The 22,325-nt window shown below is 40.9% G+C and overlaps 1 protein-coding gene across 1 annotated transcript in view; it reads right to left on the reverse strand.

Moving 5' to 3' along the window:
* Positions 1-2,470: 2,470 nt before the first annotated feature.
* Positions 2,471-22,325, reverse strand: part of FAM131B (family with sequence similarity 131 member B) — a 33,444-nt gene continuing 13,589 nt past the window's right edge. The window contains exons 2-7 of the mRNA XM_051780820.1: positions 16,742-16,851; positions 15,279-15,314; positions 12,641-12,734; positions 11,841-12,038; positions 11,395-11,538; positions 2,471-10,961 (exon numbers count right to left, since the gene is read on the reverse strand). Of these exons, the coding sequence (XP_051636780.1) occupies positions 10,417-10,961; positions 11,395-11,538; positions 11,841-12,038; positions 12,641-12,734; positions 15,279-15,314; positions 16,742-16,851 (1,127 nt within the window). The 3' untranslated portion in view covers positions 2,471-10,416. The remainder of the gene's footprint in view (positions 10,962-11,394; positions 11,539-11,840; positions 12,039-12,640; positions 12,735-15,278; positions 15,315-16,741; positions 16,852-22,325) is intronic.

A 22,325-nucleotide genomic window follows, 5' to 3' on the forward strand; every position in this document is an offset into this window, starting at 1 on the left:
GATCAAAAGCCGCAGGCTGTTCTGTGTCTTTTCCCCTGCCACTGGACAGACAACTCTGTGCATGTGTACTCACACACACTCAAACATCACCTCCTTCAAATCACAGCTGTGCAATAGCAGAAAGCTCTGCAATTCAGTTGCCTGTGCCCTGAACCAAATCTCCCCTTCACTCAGTTAGCTGGAAGTCACTAAGTCACGGTGCAGCCTCATGGAAAGACAAGCAACTAAAGACACTGCTGGGGCCACTGCTGGGATTAGTGTGAAAGCTACCTGAAGCTAGTCTCAGCCAAACCTATTACTAGTTCAAGCACTTGCCTTTCAAATGAGCATTTGTTCACATCCCAGCTGTTCTGGCGTGCTGCTTGTGCAAACATTTTCTGTTCCACAGTAAAACCATTTACTGAAACATATTCAGCCAACTTGAAGGATTGCACCTGACAATGTATGCTGAGGAAAAGTCCTGTAGCAAATTTATAAAGAAAACAGAATGTAGAGAAATGAAAATGTGAATTGCCTGCTTTACATGAACAACAACCCAAACACTGCTAATATCTGACTATTTACTGGATAGCTACTAAGTCTGAAGAACAGAAGGTAAAAATACAAGACATACTGAGATATATTCAAAAATAAAGTCACACGAACTCAAATTAGAAGCTTTTCAGTTTTTCCACACAGAAACAAATGCAAAAGACAGTAATGGAAGATTTATGAAGAATGCATTTGCAAAAAAAAAAAAAAAAAATTGCTTTTTTTTCTCCCCCTCAAACTTCTACAGTGCACTTAAGCAAATGGGCTGTGAAAAGAAATGGGAGCTAAGATGGTTGGATTATGACCAAACATGTCACAGAATCTTATGCTTAAATCAAATTTGCAATTTCTCTGGCACAGAAGATATGAACTGTTTGAGGAACTGTATAGAAAATACCCTTGCAGCTGGCATAGTGCAGATCCAGTGAGGTGTGCAGCAAAAATGCTCTTATGCCCTTTTTATTTACTGTTTTCATAAACGACTTAGAAGTAAGATAGGAGAAATTGTAAAACAGTAACATGAGAGAAACATATGGTAGGTTTGCCATCTAGTCTAAACAGAGAAATAAGCAGAAAGTGGAAATCAGAGCCTGAGGCAGACACCATAGAATAAGATTCATGTTGGGGCTAAGCAGCTAAATCCAGAGGAGACAAACCTAACTGAGGGATATGTCTAGCCTAGTATGATGGTAAAAGAGTTCTTTTAGGTGAAGCACTCAGCAGCTGGACATCATCTTCATAGCATAACGTGAAATTAAGAAAAAAAGACATTGCAGAGATACAACTTTCAGGCCCAGAAAAATCCTATTTTCCCAAGGACTTAAACAAATGTGAAATAACTGATTTCATCTGGCACATGTTTAAAAAAAACCAGTAGTGACAATTTAAAGGCCATTTGGAAAAAAACCCAAAAGACAGAAAGCCCTCCACAAAACCAGGAGAGAGTACTGTGGGACTTACAAGGATTGACAAAAAATAAAAAAAAAAAACTGAAGAAGTTAAGTGTGTCTTATGCAAGTCAAAATTAATTATATGCACATAATTATGCAGATATACATACCGAGTGGTGGGTGGCAATCTATTCAAGTAGTAAAAGCAGGTAAACTGGAAAGAAGCAAATTAACTTCAAATAGAATACAGAAAGCAATGATCACCTAAATAGTCCTGATTGTGAAATATGCTATGCCTTAAGCACGGCAAAGGGACACTGCCTAGCCCCTGGAAGAACCAGTGGAAAAGCACAAGTATCTTGACAAGGAAATATATATCTTTTATGACTAGAATTTAAAAGTCTCATATGGCAAACAAATAGCTACTGGATCTGGCCTAATGTCCTAGATCAGAAGCAGATGATACAACAATGTTGGAAGTGCAGAGATGTTCCTTTCCCTCTGGGTCAACTAATTCCCCAATCTGCTAAGAGAACACCAGGCTGAGAAGCACTGATTTAAAACTGAAATGTGAACTCAGAGTTGTGCTACCCAAAGTCAGTACCTAAGCATCAAACTCCTCTTTGTGTCCAGTCCTAACCTGCTGCTGTGAAACTTGTCCAATTCTGTGCCAGATGTGTCTGCATGTCACCAATATCGGGACAAAACTTACATGTATCCAGTGTAACAGGAAAACTCACTCGATGCTAAACTAGAGGATTCTGTTGATGTGATGCTATCTATCCTCAAATCTGCCACAATGGCCACGGTAGTCACAGACACACATTAGATTTTAGCTCTGTATACTCAAACATTCTTATCTTCTTAATGAGAAAGAGCGTATCAGATATTTCCTACTCTGGAATGCTTCTCCAAGCCACCACGGATCCTTTTCAACATGGTCCATCCGACTATGGAAACCCACCCCCTCTTCCTAGGATCCTCCTTCCTGAGACGCAACTCCCCCTGGAATCAGTCCCACAGAAATAAAACACTTCCACCAGCCAGGATGGCAAGACCACATTCTGTTTAATAACAACTCCATAAAGGACTGTACATGCTATTTTGAGCTACCTCCCCTCCTTTACTGTGGTTACTGCCACATACAGGCATGGAGGTGTGTAGTGCCATATAAATTTCTAAGTCTATATGTAGTGTGTGCACATGTATGCGTGTGGTTGTACATGTATGTATTTATATATATCTTTGTAGAAGTGTTATCTCATAAGTCACATTATCAAAACATGCGAAGTATATCCAACAAAAATTTTCAGGCAAACATGTTTTGGAGCTGGAAGACCAAAGGCAAATCAGACTCATTTAGTTATTAAGGGCTGGGGTGGGACAAGGTAAGGATGAAAGCTTTCAATAGCGGGTCCCTTTCCCTTGTTTTACTTCAATTCAGTACTTTCTCCCCAAACATCAATGCACCTCTGTAAACACTAGCTTGAAAGAATAAATATAATCACCATGCAGCCTCCCCGCTACAGAAAGTGTACAGGCTTGGGGGAAGCTCTTTAAAATTGCTTTGCAGCAACCTCCATTGTCCCATACACTTATGCTAAGGTAGTTTCAGATACCGAGAATACAACATTTAAAGACCCAAGCCTTTAGTTATTTTTATACATGCTTCAGGAATCCATTCTGCATGCTACCCCTGAGACTCCCATCCACCACCCTTGTACCTCCCAAAACCTCAGTCTTTACCCACCCATATCTAAAAAATAGCTGAAACAAGAGAAATCCTGTTCCTCATTAAATTATTTTGAGTCCCAATTTTATAATGTAGGGATTCCCAGAGACCTCCAATCATGCACAACATCCACAAATTAGAGAAGAAAAATTAAAGCCAAACAAGAATATATACCTGCAAAAGAGCTTTTGGCTTGCTACATTGCTCAAGCATGCAGTATCTGAAAGGAAGGGAAATCCACTTGTACTTGCCTCATGGGAACTTGGCAGGGCTCTGGAAGAGGGTTCTTAACCTTTTGGCCTCCAACTCATGACCAGATTTCCATGCCCAATGAAAATGAACCCAGAAGGCCAATGAATCTGGACTAGATGCCTGTATCTTATTAGAAGCAAATCTTCATGCATGATCTTGTCTACATAATGGAGAAAAGCCTTTATTGTCTTGCTAGCATGGACATTTGATCCCTTGTGGGAAAGCAAAAACAAGACTAGGTTTCAGAGGGCATTTAAAATGTCCCCAGTCAAAGGAGATGAGGAAGATCCACAGGACACTGTAATCTCTCTCTTCCTAGAAGACAGCAGTTACTACTTATCAATAGGTAAGTCCTGCCCATGGCAGAGGGGTTGGACTAGATGATCTTTAAGGTCCCTTCCAACCCAAACCATTCTGTGATTCTATAGTATCTGCACTGAGAACAGTCTTGAACAAGTCTTTACAGTTTTAGTAAACATAATCTTTCTCGGACCAAATTTTTCCTCTTCCAACAACGTGTATCTGCACTGGAAAAATATATCACATATTTATTCTCTTTTGTGCAGACCAACACTGACAATCACAGAGCTTCTCTTCATTTCCAAGGAAAAGATAACACTTTGATCTGCCTATGCTGGGGAAAAATGCCAGTGCAAGGATGTAAATAGACCCTAATGTTCCAAGTGCAAATCGTCCATGTCCATTTGTTAACACAATAACCATTTGTCTTCACGCCTACACCTGTCGATTCATGGAGCTGGTTGTGCTGCTGAAAGAGTGTAGTGTCTCCAGGTTCCATGACAAATTCTGAGAGAAAGAGAGACATTGATCTGGCACACAAGTCCAGCTCTTCTGCTCCTGCGCTACTTAGCCTGGGAAAAGCCTATGATACAAAAGAGGCACCTGACATTGACTTTACAGCTTGCAATCATATTTGAGACTGTGCTTTAATGACTGTAGTCTGTCCTACACATATGTTTAGTTCTAATAGGCACTATTTTACTCACATTTTCCCTGTTTATTTTTCCTTTCCCTGAGCCATGGCATAGATATCTTTCCCTGTCAGATTGCTACAGGGGAGGAAAATCAAAGATGAAACTGTTACTTAGTTACATTTTTCTAGATGTAAGGGCACCGGCTTTTTCTTCTCTTTTTTCTTTTTCTTTTAGAAAAAGTCAAAAAGTTAATTTAAAAGACATGCCAGAGTGGTCTGAACAAGAAACATTGGAAATTCCACCTGGGAGAAATCAGAAGGAAGAGCTTAGACTACGTCAATGTTGCTCTGCTTTCTATAGCATTTAGAGGTGGATTTATTTGAGTTTCTCCTTCCAGACAATTACCAATACATCAGTTAAGGCAAACTGAGCTGAATTTAGGTATTTTAGGTTTCCAGTGAGAACAAAACTCACATTAACTTCATTTGGACAAGGAGTAAGTTCTTACTTGGTGTATTTCTCATAAGATTTCCCTGAAGAACTAAGCATGTTGAGAATGGTTTTTCAAAGATAATGCAAAGAAGCTAGCAGGTACCCTTTCCTATCACTTTGTCTTACAGAAAAAACAGTGTGGTTTGGACTAAGGAGCACTATAAGCTGCAACAATCCTGGATTTACAGCTTGTGCAGCAAGTCTGCCATGAAGCTTCCTACCCGAATTGTGTAAACAAAAGACATTTAGCTTTTCTTGACCTTTTTCCCGAGCCTTTCTCTCAATGTCTTTCCCTCTCTAGCTAGACTTCTCCTTGCCCTTGCACAGAGCACACATAGATGTCCACAAGCCTGTACTGTTGCACACTACCTTGCCTCACCACCATACCTCATACCTCTGTCCAACTAAGAGAACAATTTCCTCTCCCTGGTTCTCTTCTCTGGGGTTACAACTAACATTTTTTCATTGTTGCTGTACACAGTACAGCACACACAGACTCTGCGTAGGTGAGAAGTGCTCTTCTGGATCTCACACTAGATTGGAACTGGTTTAAAGACAGGAATAAGCCTCCCTTGCTCCAGCTGTGCTTCACTCTTGCACAAGGCTCTCCTCTTGCAATTACAGGATAAGACTTATCAGTACCTTTAGCTGCCATGGAGTTTAATCACTGAGTGCATCTAAGATTTATGCATGTTAATTTTATTAATTCCATGCATCTATCAAGTTACTCCTGTCCTCCTGTCCCTTGCAAGGGTTTATCTCAAAGGAGCCTTTGGAAAGGAAGGGAATAGTGAGGGAAATAACAGAGCATAAACAACAACAAACACCAAATCAAGTAAGAGCATACTAGAAATTCCAAGAAAAACACTATGGAAGAGAAAGGGAAATATGTCCTTCATGGTGCCCCAGTTGGGCTTATTCTTTTCAGACAGGTACTTCACAATCGGCTTAAGCCAATTTAAGTTGCATTGGCAACCAGTCTTCCACATGACCATCTGCACATTTTACCAGCCCTCAGTGATGCTTGCCTCACCAAGTGGAGCAATATGAAGAGTTCATCCCACTGAACCCCTTATTTTGATAAGGGACTGGGTTAGTTTTCAATGGGACCAGTTCCTGAGCAGGCAAATGAGTGCTAGCGCTGGTGCTTTTTAGGCAGTAGAAGTACACAGCTGGTGCTGGCGGAAAGGAGGAGGCATGACAGCTCCTTAGAGCAGCTTAGATTCATCATGAAGATGCCACTTCAAAGCGCGCTTTCCCTATTTCTCTAACCTGATATAAAGGAAAGCCAGCTGCTGTGAACAGCACTATCTCCCCCTCTGCTTACAGCTGTTCCCTCTTCACTTTTATAGTAGGGTAAAAGTGCATGGTTTGCTGTGGGTCAACTGTGCATCAGCATCAGCACAAGGGTTGTGGGAGGTGAGCACAGCCAGGGCAAAGGGCTGCCTTCCTTCACAGCAGCTGACCATTGGATCAGCTTAGAAGCATGGTTAAACTGTTCTTTGCTGCAAGTCTGTCGCTAAAGGTGACATTAAAGTTTTTAAGGGGGAAAGCAAGTGGGTGACTTGTCAGCAGCTTTCCAGAAGAAGGTGATGGTAATTTAGAGGCACAGAAACTGAAAGGAGCAGACTGACTTCTCCATCCCAGAGTCTGAGGTAATGGAGTTGAAGAGAACTCAGAAGGCTTATAAAGAAAGCTTCAGATTTATAAAAAAAAACCCCAACAACTTATGAAATAGTTTAATCAGGTATGAGCAATCATAGGAAAAGGAACAAGAGAGAATTTTCTTGCAGTGGAAGCTTTTAAATTAGGGTCACTTGTGTTTAAGCTTTCTTTGTGTTTAGCAAAATAATTTCAACAAGTTCCTATTGAAGACAAAGGCTTGGGGAAAAGATGAGAATCTTCTACCTCCACTGCTTCAAGAATATCCAAATTTTTCTGTAGTGCAGCTCTGCTTTACAAAAGGTTTGTGGAAACAAACAGCAGGCTCAGTTTCTTAGTAACTGCAGATCAGGAATATTGAGCTTACCTTTCGTCTTATTTTCAGCCTCACAAATACAATTTGGGCTCTGACTATTTGGCTGGACTCTCTCCAGCTCATCCCTCCTCACCAGGATAAAGGGATTGCAGGCCAAATTTCACTCACAGAGCACCTGTGCCTCCCATATGCTTGAATAGGTGTATCTACATAATAACAGCTTTTCTGGGAAACGTACACTAGGTTCCAGGTCTCTCTCTAATATTGGATACACACAACCAGCAGGCCTGTTACATAAGAAAAGGCCAGGTTATACAAACAATTTTCCACTTTCAAAGAGATTCAAACTGCCTTTCCAGTTCAGCTCAGGATGCTCACGCAGGTGACAAGTGTAGATAGGCAGATCTGCTCTCTCTGGTCAAGCTCCTAGCAAATACAGATACATTTCTCTTTTGGATTGTGGAGAGGTCACGGAAAATAGCCTTTTTCTTTCTTTCAGGAAAAGGCTGAAATTTTATTATTCACAGAAAGTCAAGACCTTTATGAAAAAAAAAAATTAGTAAGTTTGGAAGTTTTTACAGAGAGTAGTGTTCAAACCAGTCTGTATTCACAGAGAATGAGGCTATCTACAGGTTTCTAGAGATCAGGTTACAGAATTATACAGCAGGGTATAATTCTCTATCCCATTCCACAGAGGTTAATTTTTTTCACACTTCTTCCCATGTAGATAATTCCTTGTCACTGTCTTCCACGGAGACAATGTACATCTTTTAGACATGAGTCACACATCTTAGTAAATGTACCACATGTCCATATTAAAGAAAAAGAAGGCCTGGACAAGCTGACCCACTTGTCCCAGTCCTGTAAACAACACAGAGGGATCATTAGAAGCTACTGTAAAGTCACCGTAAACATCCAGATTGCTCCTGGAGAGGCACATGGGAACAAAACGGTTTGGAGAGGAAAACAAGAAGCCACCCAAATCTCCCAGAAAGAAACATACCCAACAAACATTTGTTTCCCTGAAGGATTTTTAAAAAAAGAAATAAGAAAAGGTTAACACTCATTTGTCATCTGCTGATGTGCTCTTGGCACTTGCCCCATCTCCCTTTTCTGTCTAGCATGATTTCCTAGGCCCCGCTCTAAGGTTAGACCCAAACCAGTTCAGGACAATGAGCTAGCACTGGTCCTGCAAGAATTATAGAAGATCGTATTTATCAAACCCTCCTGCCCAGGGGAGGTTAGCACCTGAATGTGTAAACATCTTTGGAGAGATATTGAAAGGTCATCATTCAGGAGAAGAGCTACCTCCTTAGAGAGATGTAAGCAAGACCAAACAAATGAGTAAAAAAAGATGATCACAAAAACTTTTCCCTCTTACCTACACCAAATTACCAATCTTACTTAAATATCCCAAAAGTCTTCCCTTTAGAGGTGCAAGAGAGGGAAGACAGATCCACTTGAAGTGGACTTTGCTGGAACAACTTAGTTATTGAAAGAGGAGTCCCTCTTCATGCAGCTGCCGGTGTAAGTGGGAGAAAGCTGAGTGGGGTAAAGTTCTACCTGAGAACCCCATTCCTACTTTTTGTAATTCCTGGATGTCACCTGCTTTGCTTGCCAGGAGCTGTCTGAACTCTGAGACTTGATGGTATTACTTCAGTCACAATTTATTCTCCTTAGACATTCTTCCCTGCAAATATGCAGGAACTAAATCTGAAGCAGGGAAGGAGCACGCATCACTCTCCTGTCATCCAAAAAACACAACAAGCCTGAAGAAGAGGCAAAGAAAAAACAAATGTATCATGAATTAAACAGAGCAGATATGAGTCAGAGTAAGTGAGAAAGAGTTGCCCCTGGAACAGTATGGCAGTGCCCAGGCAAATTCATTTCTCTAGCTCATCAGATTTAGCATCTGATTTACACCCATGCTTTGCCAATGCTTTTTTGCAAGACGTCTTGCAACTAAAACTCAGCATTTGGGTAATCTCTGCTGGTTCTGTTCGGTTCTTCAGCAAAATCAATAACCTTGTACAATTTTTGCTTTTGTCTCTGTTTTTTTTTTTTTCTGGCAAGAGTTCAAAAGGAGACAATTTCCTTTCAAAACCTCTTCCTCCCAAAAGGAGGTCTGTAGAAACATGGCGAGGAATTGCAAGAGACCAAATTCCCCTAGTCAATGAACCACGTTTTTTTAACAAAAAATGTAGAACCCGTAAAAATAGGGAAAACTCCTGAAATCAGCTTTCTCCACACCTAAAAAAGAGATGGGAGGGAAAAACAAACAGACCAAATACTGAGCATTATTGATACTGCTTGGGCATGGGAAAACAAAAGAAAACATAGGCAGGAAGAAGACAAATAGGAGGAGAAAACTTCCTCTCACCCCTTTTCCTCCAGCTACTTTTGGCACTGCAGAAGGAGTGGCAGAAATGGGAAGTGAACAGTATTTCTGTTAAGTCATGACTGGAGTACAGGCCTTTCCTATTATTAACTGCTCTGTTATTAACACTTATCCAGCAATATAAAAAGGTTAAAAAAAACAAAGCAAAAGCTGAAAACTCTAATGTAAACTGGGTATCTGTGATCTCATAGCTGTACACGCTGTTCCTGGATCTGTTGCCTACTCTCTGGGTCTCCCCATACCACTGGCAAGGGAGAATACAGAAAGATGCAGCAGCAGCACCAAGATGGACATGTTCTCAAGCCTCCTGCAAGAGTCAGCTTTTTATTACTATCTCCGAGGCTGAAAATGTCCTTTCCACCGGCTTCCAGTGCCCAATGCCAAAAGGACACACCGCTCTTGCCAGCTCCTGGGAAGGTAGAAATGTCAAATAAAGAAACAAATAAATGAAAGAAACCAAAACATGAATATCTGAGAACAGGGTTAGATTCACATCTGCATCCGTTCCTCCATGCCACAGAAGAGCCTGGCCCACAGAGCCACACCATCTGTACAGCAGCATAGCCCGTGCCCACGGAGCACAGTTTGTATCCATCAAACCTACCATTCTGTATCAAGGTGCTATTGAGGATCTGGTTACACAGCAAACTTGCATTTCAGTACAATATGTATCGAATACAGCCTTATAGTCTGTATTGGTCACAATCACACAATACTAGTGCAATCTATATTTGCAAAGCCAAATCTTCATTTTAAAACAGTTTATATTCACATATTCTATCAAAGGGGACCATGTGCACAGAACACCATCCATTCTGCCAAGATGAATTCTAGCGACACATAGTCGCTCCCTATACCCAGCCTGTCTCATCAGCCATATCCCCTGTACCAGAAGAATTTGTATCCACAGCCAAGACTTTGTATTAAAAAGATTTAGAAATTATTTACCAATCCAGATCTCTACAAGCACCTCACGTGTTGCCCAGAGCAATGAAAATCCAAAATATATGTCCATGGGGGAGGGGAGAAGAGGTTTTTATGTGTCAATCACTTTGAGATTTTCCTCTTGTTAAAAAAAATAATTAAATGTCAACAATGGAAGGTGTGCCTCCTCAAAAATATGGGGAGCTGGAGAGAAGAATCCCTGTAATTTCATTCCTTGCCACCCCTTTCTTTGTTCAGCAGTGATGAGAACTTCACAGAAAGCATCAGTTATTTGTTTCTCCCTCTTCCTCATCAAAAGACTGCACCCCAGAGGAGGTGACATCTGAGACTTTGCGGCTCAGTGCAGCATGTTCCATCTCCTCTCGAGGAGATAGAGATTCCAGGTCCCGGCACACTGCATCATCCTCCTCTGGAGAGGGCTTCTTGTTCAGGAGAGGAGCCTTCTCCAGCCGTGGGTTCCCTTCATCCTCAATGTGGTCCTCCATGTATGTGCTGGACTCAGCTCCACCCCCACTCTGAGCAGTCTGCAGGGGCCACACGTGGACCAGCCCCGTGTTCTGGATGAAGTTCTGCTCCTGCCGCTGTTGCTGCAGCTGTTGCTGCTGGAGAAAGCTGCTCTGAAGCAAAATGCTTTCCTGAAGGTTTGTCTGGGACTCATCAAAATTCTGGCCTAAGTAGGAGCCAGTTGCTGGGGAAGCGATGAGGGACTGGTCACTGGCCTCCCAGGCATCAGATGAACCTAAGCAATACATGCCCTGCGAGACGTAGGAATGAGGCCAGCTATCATACTGCGTCTGGGCCATATGCTCTGCAAGTAAAGGAGGGAAACAACACACAGTTAGACACTCTCTCTAGGCCAAGCTGGCTCATTCAGATAGTCTGTGTGCCTGTGCATGGCACTGCACTGTACACGGTAAATGAATCCCTTAGAGGGAAGGAGGGCAAAGAGAAAACACAGTTCTAGGCAGTAGGCAGATAACCTTGATTATATCCACAATTGACTGCAACGGCTGGTAGCTTTCCACAGTTGTGCCCGAAAAAAAGGCAAAAGGAACTGGACTTTGGAGCCTCCCTGTTATAATTAGATTCCTTGAACAGCTCCACAAATAGGGATGACTCTACTAGTCACACCCCCAAAGACTGAGGCTGCAGAATAAAACAGGGTAAAGGGAAAGACAGTAACATGAAAACAAGAGGAGGAAACGGAAGTTTTAAGATTAGCAAGAAGCACTGGAGCTTACCTTGGCTCTCCATCAGCTCCTGATAGTTCTCAGAGTAGTTGCTTGCTGGGTTGTCCTGATTTGAGTTTACACTCACATCCTCACCATCCATGGAGGACCAGGCCATGAGAGTTGCTTCAGAAATAGCAAATTGCTCCATCACTCCTGTGCCAAAGGAAACAGGAAGGATAAATAGGGATGTGTGAAGGTCTCCATTTCTCATCACCCTCCTTGACCTCATCTCTTGGTCACACTGTCCCACTCTTGTCCTATCTCAGCAACACCCATCACCCACAATAGGCCCTGACCCTCTCACATTTGCATTCCATTGGCAATCCTTCGACCACCAAGTCTCTCTCTGTTTTGGCCATCTGAACCACCCACAACCTCTCCTACGTGGTCTCTCGGGGATTCTGCTCTGAGTCATCTCAACCAATCCAATCTACATGCCAGAAAGTCAGTGCTACCTGCAAGGAACCGGGCCTCCTTCTCCCCATCACTCAGGTCTGAGTAGGCGTCGGCGTCTTTGCGCGCTGTCTCGTGCGTGTGCTGCTGCTGCTGGCTGTTGGCTTTGCCCCAGCCTTGCCACTCAATCATGTGAGCCACACGGCCTTGGCCCATTGCTGTTGGCTTTGTGACATGGTCCTTCATGCTGCGAGATATCCCTAAGGGGCCAGACATTAGAAAACAAGGAAGGGCTATTACACAGTTCCATGGTTGTCTGCCATGCTGTTTACCTCTCTTAGAAGTGGAGCTTCTCCCCTCCTTTCCTGACAGGATTCATGCCTGCGGCTGGGTGTCTCCCAGTTTCCCTGTATCACTCTCCAGGAGAGTTTCTCCATGTTTCCTTGGACTAGCTCTCAGAAGGGGGAAAAAGGGAAACCCAAAATCTGAAAGACCATTTCCTTCCTTGCCTAGAATCCATTTAGGATAGAGTTGGGCATGAAGGATGAAGCCTGGAAGTGAACAAACTAAGAAACAGAAAATGGGGTTAAACTCAAGACTGTTTGAGGGGAAGCAACTGAAGATGTCTGAGCGGGGGTGCACGGTGAGAAGTCAACAGCAGTAAGACAAATCTGTTCTTTGAAAGGGCAACAACAATGAGATCTCTGTATTTAGAACCATGGTGGTGGAGACTCCTCTAAGGCCTTGAAAAGGCGAGAGTCAGAAAGGAGCAGGTGTGAGAGCAACAAAGAGATATGGGAAGAGGCACAAAGGCCTGTGGAGAGAAGCTGCCAAGGATAAACTCAAATTCTGAGGACCTCACCAGAGAAAGATGATTTAGCCAAAGCCCCAATCCCATAAGCATTGGAGTTGCGTTTCAGCTTGGGGAGGATGGAGGTCGTATCTTCCATGGAGAGCTGAAAAGAGAGAGAATATGAAGAAATGATATACAGGAAGGAGAAAAGGAAGTGAATTGGAGTGAGAAATCAGTAGGTAGTTGGAAGATGAGGAGCAGAAGCAAGCAATAGGAACAAAAGAAGGAAAGGAAAAATTAGAGGCTATTTAACCAGGACTGGGTATTGCATAGCACTGGGACTGAGTGAGGCAAGGTCAGAGGGAGAGGCAGAACCAGGCTGTGAGAAGCCTCCCTTTGCTGCTGCCAGTCCTTCATAGACATGCAGCACCGTTCCCAACTCTTTGTTAAAGATCCAAGACACGGCTGATGAACAATTCAGGGAACTTCCAATGGGGAGCTGTCAGTGCAAATGGCAAGGCACAGTAATTAATGTATCATATATTCATCATACTAAAGTTAATAATTTTTATATGTCACTTTGGGGGTTTTTATTCTTCTCATATGGTCTTAATAAAATGAACATGACTGTATCAGTGATGTGTCCTGTTTCAAGCACCTACAACTACCTGTATATAAATGTGGTATATACAGCTGTGCTAATTTTCTTTATTGTCTTCTCTATGTTCATCCAAAGTCCCAGAATAACAAGGACAGGACACTACTGGGACAGTCAGCAGTCACAAACATCATCATGAAAATAATCTCTCAAGATGAATTCATCAGGCTTCTTCAGAGATGCCACGCATTTCATCTGAGGCTTAATTTTCACAAGGGCTAAACAAGCATTGCTTCTGCTCTTCATTTCAACCTCACTGAAAATCAAGGCTAGAATGTTTGAAACACAACAATACTCAAAAGTAGTGACCATGATGCCGGAAATTTTAAATCCTGACACAAAACAAGCATTTGGTCACAGGCACAGATCTCACAAAAAGTGAGTGGAGCAATAACTGGGCAATGAAATAGCTGGAGGCAAAGAAAGGCATTTTAAAGATGTTGAACTGCATATAATTCCAGTCAATTGCTGAATTATGAGAGATGAGTTTTTCTGGAAACTGAGCATAAAGGCAGCAGCTAAGGCATCCTGTAACTTTGGAGCCAGGAATGTCTGTGTGTAACACAAGCTGAAGAAATCACAAAGCAGGGGAAGAACAGTAAAAAGTGAGAACACATCCCTTGTTCCATGATGCATTTCCTTAGGTGATGAAGCTTGTTGGAGAAAGTCCATCTATGCCCCCACTGGTCATTCCTGCCTGGGCACTGCTGTTCAGTATCCACCCACTTGTTCCATGACAGCCTGCAGGCTGGGCCATGAGCTGCCTCATGGAAATTGGTCAGAGAAGAAAGTAAAATCAGGGGGTTTCTACCACTGCAAGGTTGGAGAGCTATGACATGAAGGCAGAAATGAATGGGATCAGAAGGAAATTAATGATCCAGCTTAGATACCAAAGAAGGTTTATGGAATTACACTGTGAAAGAGCTGCATTACGGAAGAGCTCCATGGATTCCGAATGGGTTGGAAAATGGGAAACTGCAAGTAAGGAAACTGTCTTCTACTTTCTTTAAGGATACATGACTGTGTACCTTGCTTTGAGATAGACAGAGGTGCAATGAGGAAAAAAATCTGACAAATTTCTTCTAGACAGTTGTTGCATGCACCATTATTTTCCTGCACAACTTGTTTCTCTAATTGAACCTAGGCAAGAGATCCCAAGCCATAAGTGCTACAATAAAAGAAGTATCAGCAGGGTGAGAATTAGTTAAAAAAATGTCCTCTTGATATTCAGTGTCCCAAGCGCTTTTAAACCACAGATTACCAGAAAATTACAGACATTTTAAAAGTTTTGAAAGTATCTGGAATATGAAAATATTTATACTACTTAAAATGGAGCTTCTAATCTTGCCTTTACAAGTGTACAAAACTATCAAATTAACTTACGTTAAAATACTTTTTAAGCCTACTGAGCAAAAAAAAAAAAAAAGAAAAAAAAGTTTGGTAGCATAAATATGCATTATTCCTTTTCCAGGATGTTGTTTTTGCTTTTGTGAAAAACAAAACAAAACAAAACAAATACCTGTTCATAGCACAGGTATTAAAAGCAAAAGAAACGTGTTAAAATGTTTGCTTGTTTTTTCTTCTGCTTGTTAACTGAAGTTAACTAGTACTGACCATCTCCCCCGGGGAACATTAAGAATTCTTTTACTTCTGTATGCAACTGAATATGAGAGAGACATTTTTCCCAGAGAAGATCAAATTATGACCAAGGACTAAGAATTTTCTTAACATTCTGGACAGACACCTTTCTTATGTAGCAGCACCCAGAAATTTCAAAAATAGAACATAGGAAACATCACACATTTGTCCCAAAAAGGATGAAGGCAACTCAATAGCCATCTGCAGATCTAAATACCTGCCAGACAGCAAAAAACAGAAAGCAAAAAAAAATTTATCACCATCCTTTGAATCATAGACAGTTCCCAGAATTTCAGTGGCACTAAAAACTTTCAGTTGTATTTCCATTCTGGCCTCCACTGTATCCAATGGCAGACAAATCCTGGTCTTCCTATAACTAGAAATTTGAACAGTAGTGTAGCGCATACTCACGTTGATGCCATCCCAGGAGAAATCTGTCCGTGTTTGCTGAAGAAAGTAAAGAATGACAGCACGTCAGTGCAACAAACAAGTTGCGAACAGCCAAGCAACTCTTGTAGTTTTGCAATAATCAACAACCTCTATGTTATCTGATATATTAAAAGAACCTTGTGTCTTTCAAGCTGGTTTCATTCCCTCCTGTTGATTATGGCATCTGTAGGTGTCACGGTGCTTGGAGGTGCAATAGCAGATAGGATGATAGAGGAGGAAAGGGAAAAACACTTTTTCACAAGGCTCCCCTTCCAACTGTGGGTGCTGTACCACTTTGAGGTTAACACAAGGAGGAGCTACACCACCTCTATATTTTAAGTATAATACAGCAAGCAACAGAAGTCTGCTGAAGTTATTTTTTCTTGTAGTGTTTCGGTTTGTCCATTCTGACTCACTCTCCCCTTGCAAACTACAGCCATTCCCTATATCAGCCATCACAGCACCAATTCATAGTGTGTTTCCTTCAGCTGGGAGGATTCACATCTCAACAACTTGGTTTTGGGGATGTGGACGGACACAGGAAAATTTAGATGAGTCAGTTATACCTATTATATCCATTCATATAAATCAAGATGTTCACTGAGGTGTAGTTTATGCTCATTGACTTTTAGATCTGCATTTGATTTAACTGAATCTTCCACACGAGATCGGGCCCAACAATTTCTGCCAGGATTCCATGAAACTTGAAGTTTCTTGAAGTTATATTCCAAGCCAAAGACATATAAAAAGGAAATAAAAATACTGATACATTAATATTTGTTAAGGTTTTGCAAACCGTATGTTAATTTTTAAGGTTATTTGTGAACATTATTTGTAATTCTTCAAATATTATGCATCTAAAATAGCTTTGGTATTTTTATTAATCATCATTACATGCACTAAACCCTACAAAGTTGAAAATTCAGGTATCTAAGAGTGCAGAAGCTGCAATAATTCAGAACAGCAAATGAACCAGCCCTTGAGATACTGCATGGTAAATCAATTGGCTGTGAGTTACTAGAGAATGCAGCCCTAAAAATCAAAATGTAAACAAATCAAAAGATTTTATGGCTATGCTGCAGAAGCTGGGACAGACATAGTGCTGGACATTTCAATATTAATCTGTATTCAAGGAATGCAGACCTACAGGCTTGTGAGAACTGTCACTGTTTATTCCACATCGTGTTCCACTCCCGTCATGAGTGGTTAAAAAGCACTTTCATTTGCAAATTCTTACTCATTACGAATCTTGTGAAGGAGTGACTCAACTCTATTCAATGCAAGCCAAACTACACAGGTATGAAAGTCTGGTGCTCAGGTGCTCATTGGCATTCTGATCCTCTCCCAGACGATGCCTCTGTGATGCACAACACGCGTTTCTGACCTCACAGAGAATTCAAATTTTCTGATCCCCTTGGGTAAGTAGGTCTGGGACAGGCACTTACCTCAGTGGAAGGTCGATGGAAGCTGCTGCCATGCAGTGAACTCGTGCTGTCCATATTGATTTGGTCCACATCTTTCAGTCCCTTCCAGTCTACTGCAATCACCTCATTTCCTGTGGGAACACATCTGGTCAGGCTTCTGAATGCCATCACAATTTGTTCTATCAGTCTTAAGACAACTCAGCTAAGCAAACAAGAGAATCATTGAGTTTAAGGCCACAATAGCCTCAAATCAGATATTCTGGTTTTAATCAGACATGTACATCATCAACTATTATATTTCTCACAGCTATCTCCACATGAAGACTAGTCACTTGTGTTTTTCTCAAGCATAATGTATGCTTGGCTAAAGCACAGATTCATCCAGTCATGATGTGTGACTGGAAAAGAACCAATTCTTTTGATATTCCCTTCCAATATTAAACCATCATCACTTAAAAAGGCATTTCTCAATTATAATTTTAATTGGTCTGACATCAACTTAGGGGTGCTGGAGCCCTTGCTTTGCCATTCTTAGCAAGATTAAAGACCTTCTTAATACCTGCCATTACATTTCAAATTTTAAATATCAATAACATAAAATACAAATGATAAAATTTAATTAAGATTAAAAAATTAAAGAACATTAAATTTAAAAAGCGAAACTAAATGCAAAGAAGCACACATAAATAGTCAGCCAAGTAACCAGGACTGCTCTGTGCTGTTAGTGATTTATTGTGCCTTCAGCCTTTGTGCCATCCTCAAACTCTGCTTAGAATTATTTGCTGCCATGTCAGAGAGGAACAATTGTACTGTCTTTAAACTTGAACCTTGCTAGAACCTGGCAAGAAATATAGCTCCCCAAATGATCATTTATTCCTGGGATCAATTCAGCAATGTCTAGTCTATTTGGAATGCCACTGAATGTGAATGGTTCTATTTCCATCAGCTTTTAGCTTTTTATTTACTCTTTATAGCAAATTTCTCCTCCACAAACATATGCAAACTCCCTTGCTCATTCTAGCAGCTCTGCCGCATTTACATAGTTCTCATCAGTGCACTTCCCAGGTAGAAATCTTCTGACAGGCAAGAGATGCTGTGCTCCACCCCACAGAGGTCTGCACTTATGGGTGGGAAGCCTGAGGCATTCGTCAGCTAAAATTCAAAACGCAAAGAAATAATTTGGTCCCCTAGAAAGGTTAAACATGGCGATATGTAAAATATCAGAAAGCAAATGTTATTTGTATACTGTGGTATCCACCACTCCTTCATATCTCAATTTTCTCCTGTACAAAAATACCTCCTTTCTGAAAGAACTAAGGGATATTTTTCCCTTCATGTCCAAAGTGTGTTTCTGTTCACCAGGATTATTCAAACCAAGTTTTAATAGCATCCCCCATATGCTTCTAACTAGGCTGAGTAAAGTTGCAGTTAAACTTAGAAGAAACTTAAAAGAAAAAGGATTCCTGTACTGTATTCTACAAAGGTGAGCATAGAGGTCAGACACGGACAGACTTCAGGAAAAGGTAGGACACAGGTATGATGAGCATGACAAAGACTACCTCCCAAGGTTATGATCCACTTAACTGATTTTCTTGACAAGCACATGCATACATTTGGACTCACTGAGCTCTTGGTGACTGCACTGCCACTGATCAGAGTGGCAATCTTGAGACTTGGGCATTTTTGTATTCAAGCGAGAGGAGCAAGGTCTTAACAGGCCACTCATGAGTTGCTTATTTCCAGCATGCCTGGAGACCTCTTAGATCTGGGGTCCAAACAAATCTTGCAAGGCTGGAAATATCTCTGGCAAGGGATCCAGCTGCCTTTTTCTGTCTGTGCTCCTTCCCTCCACCTGCAACCCTTCACACTAGAACGGGAGAGCTGGGGCATTCCTGCCACAGACCTGACCAGGGCAGGGATGCTGGGGAGGCAGGAGAGATGCCACCTCTCCAGAGCAGAAGGCAGCTGTACAGAAGCCTTCAGTGCAGGTAACAGTGTCACGCCTGTTTTATCTGTTTACCCGAGGTCGTTTCCCTGTACTCGCAGCTGTTTCTGAGCATAACACTGTGGCCCTTCTGTAAGTCTACACAGACATCCTGGCACACACCACAGTCTGCAGCACAGCTCTAGGAATGCACTGCAAAGACACCCCCACCCCTGCCAAAGAAACAGAACAACCTCAGGGAGCCTGGTGCTCAGCACATGTGTCTCCACAGCCCAGAATTTGGTAAATGACACCCAACCTTTGCTCTCAATTCTGCAAGCCCACTAATGGTTTCCTTGAAGCGTTAAGACTGTGGAAAATATTCCAAGAACCACACAATGCTTTGGGTTGGAAAGGGACCTTAGAGATCATCCAGTTCCAACCCCACTACCATGGACGGAGACATCTTTCCCTAGACGAGGTTGCTCAGAGCCGCATTCAACATAGCCTTGAACACTTTCAGGGATGGGGCATCCACAGCTTCTCTGGGCAACCTGTTCCAGTGCCTTATCACCCTCACAGTAAAGATTTTCTTCTTAATATCTAATCTAAAGCAATCCTCTTTCAGTTTAAAGTTATTCCCACTTGCGCTACCCTTCCATGACCTTGTAAAATGTCCCTCTCCAGTTTTCAGGCTCCCTTTAGGCACTAGAAGGTGCTATAAGGTCTTCCCAGAGCCTTCTCTTCTCCAGGCTGTATACTAACATTATTCTGGTAGATGGTGGCATCAAATGGTTGAAGAACAATAACATCAAACAATTATTTGTCTCAAAGTCCACACCTGTTCCACAATAGTAGAACTAAAGGCCTACAGAATTTTATTTATGACTGGTTTTCTCCAGTTGAAATAGCTCATCCACCTAGTTCAGGGAAAAGAATGAGTAATACGTGATTTTGCATGCTCCATAAAGACTGAATAATTATTGAAAATAAATTCTTGATCTAAATAGTTTCATAGGTACTAAGAAAGAAATATATTGAGAGAAAATAACTCTTTAACATCTGTTAAATGCTTTTAAATGCAGTAATATCTGCTGAAGAGTTACATCACCACACACTGGCTGAAAAGAAAATCCCTGTGTTCTAACTGGTGTTGGGCCTGGACCAATGTTGCTTTCTCTTATTGAAAGTTGGATAAAGGTTACTGGGTTTTTTTCTCTTCTGCTAGAAATAGCAAGAGCAACATTAACCCACAGACACAAAAGATCAAGTTCTGCTCTGACAGATGGAAGGAAAAAAACATGGAAAATCAAGAAAAAAAAAGTATGGACAGTGAAGTGGAAAAAGAGAAACTGAAAGCAGTACACTGTACATTAGCATTGTTTTTATCCAACCTCTCGTCAACTTCTTTGTACCATCAATTTGTATGGGTTTTTTTCTTTTGTAATGGTACGTTTCTTCTCCAATATAATTTATTTTCTCTTATCCATCTTCCATTCCAGCTTCTGCTAATAATCATGACTAGTCCTTTTGTAATTCTATGATCAATCACCTCTTACAGAATAGTATTTGCTCTTCTCCATATAGAACTGATAAGCATTTTAAAACGAGTGGGCCATAAAGCTAATTTTAAAGTGGGATTTTTACAAACACATGCTATCAAATTTCTCATTTAAATATTCTGAAATGAGATGATGAAAGTTGAAAGATAACTGGGTTTCTGATTTCCTTGTCATTGTTTCTGTATGGTGTGTACAGCAAGGATATAGAGGTAATTCATTTTCATTAAACTCTTAAGAGATGTCTTCATTTTATTTAAAAATTTAATATGTGTTTTGAGGGTTTTAAACATCTTAAATTCTGCTCTGGAAGACTCAGTAGATGACTGAAGAACAAGTAGGAAGCTGATTACATGAAGCAATGAGAGAAAACCAAAGCAGTTGAAATACATAAATATATTAAAACATTATGGCAGATCATCATTGCTTTGTATTTTTTAACATGAATTAGACAAAAAAGAACTCTGAAAAACACTCATCAGAAAAAGGTGCCTCCATTACAACTAAAGTAACATTCCAACTCAAGTCATTTAAGTGTTTGGGGGAAAACATCATCCCTCTTTCCTCTTACATTACTGTTAAGGTAAAAATCAAGATTTATTTTTAAATCTAGCCTTTCTAAATAATAGAGATGAAAAAACACTCAAAGCAGAAAAAAATGGAAGAAAGAAAATACCCTTTTCCCTACTTTTTCTTTTGTGGGTTTTCTGAGCATCACAGACTCTCAGAAACTAGAAAATGTATGTACCAAGTGTTCCCCAAGCAAAGTGACCATTTTGATGAATGCACTGGAAAAATCCAAGAAACCATCTGGATGACTGTATCCTACCTTGCTGATATAGTATAACTACTTTTATTTCCCTATTTCATTAGTTCATTTTGCCACATACCTTAATTTACCATGGAGACACAGAATTTCTTAGTTAGACATATTTCTTTGCATTTCTGTGATCATAAGAAATTCACTTCGGTTTGAATTACTCATTACTTAATCTAAACAAGTCCATTCTCCTTGGGTTTCCTCTTGACATTTTCTCAATTGCTATTACCACTGTGCATTCGCTGATACTATATTTGGTACCTGTGCCTGTATTTTGTTCATTTAACAAGGTATACGTTTGAATCAGGCTTCTGCATCTATGACTTTAATCTGCATCTATAGCCTGTAATAATCTGTTGTGTTGTAACTTCTGTGCTGGATATTAATCATCTCCAACTTGTCTTCTCTATTTTGTTCCACACTTAAGTAGATCAGTACAGTTTTAGAGACTTAAATTCTGTTTTTCCCTTTTGGACATCACACTAGTGAAGACGTACACCATATACCAAATATGTATTTGTGTCATTTGCTTTCTGATGTGTCATGCCAATTAACGTAAGAAGAAACATATTAATTAAACAATGACTTTCCAGCACTGCTATTATCCCCTGTTAGCACACTTTCTTCTATTTCTCAAATTTTACTTTCCAGCAGAGAGTAGAAACCTTATCATTTGATATCAGTAGCCAATGTTAATGTTGGTAAAGATGAATATTTAGAGTACATGATTCATTATTCTTTTTCATTCCCTTCTTTTCCCTGAACTAAGAAAACAACAAATGTAATTGCAGTAATTATGATCAGTCTGTAAATTGTTCTTTCCCTGCTACCAATTTTCATGATACTTGTGGGAGTGTCTGTCAAACACAACATCATCATGTCTTGTCAAATGTGGTTGAAATTAAAGCAGCTGAAGCTACTGGGAAGGACTGACAGATGGATGGATAGCATAACCATAGAAACCTTTTCCTTCCCTGCATGCTTTATACAAAGCCAACCAAAGCTAGCCAAAAGGTCAACATCAAGGAAAGGAATAAACCTCTGTGAGGCAAACAGTCCCTGAGGTGAACCTCCAGTGGAACTATTCAAATTCTCTCAGGTAAAGCAGAGAAATCAATTCACCTGAGTTATTCACAACTCCATAAGTATTCCAGCTTGTACTGCATAAGGAAACATAAAAATTAGTTAGCTGCTGTTGGCACCAACCAACAGGGTCACTTGTCAAAGAGGACCAGAAAAAAAACCTGTTTTCTTGGATGAGACAGGACTGATCATCAGCTCAGCTGGTGTTCACCAAGGCAG

Source organism: Manacus candei, unplaced genomic scaffold, assembly GCF_025592945.1.
Source record: "Manacus candei isolate 608988 ecotype Guabito, Panama unplaced genomic scaffold, ASM2559294v1 h1tg000014l, whole genome shotgun sequence".
Classification (NCBI taxonomy): domain Eukaryota; kingdom Metazoa; phylum Chordata; class Aves; order Passeriformes; family Pipridae; genus Manacus; species Manacus candei.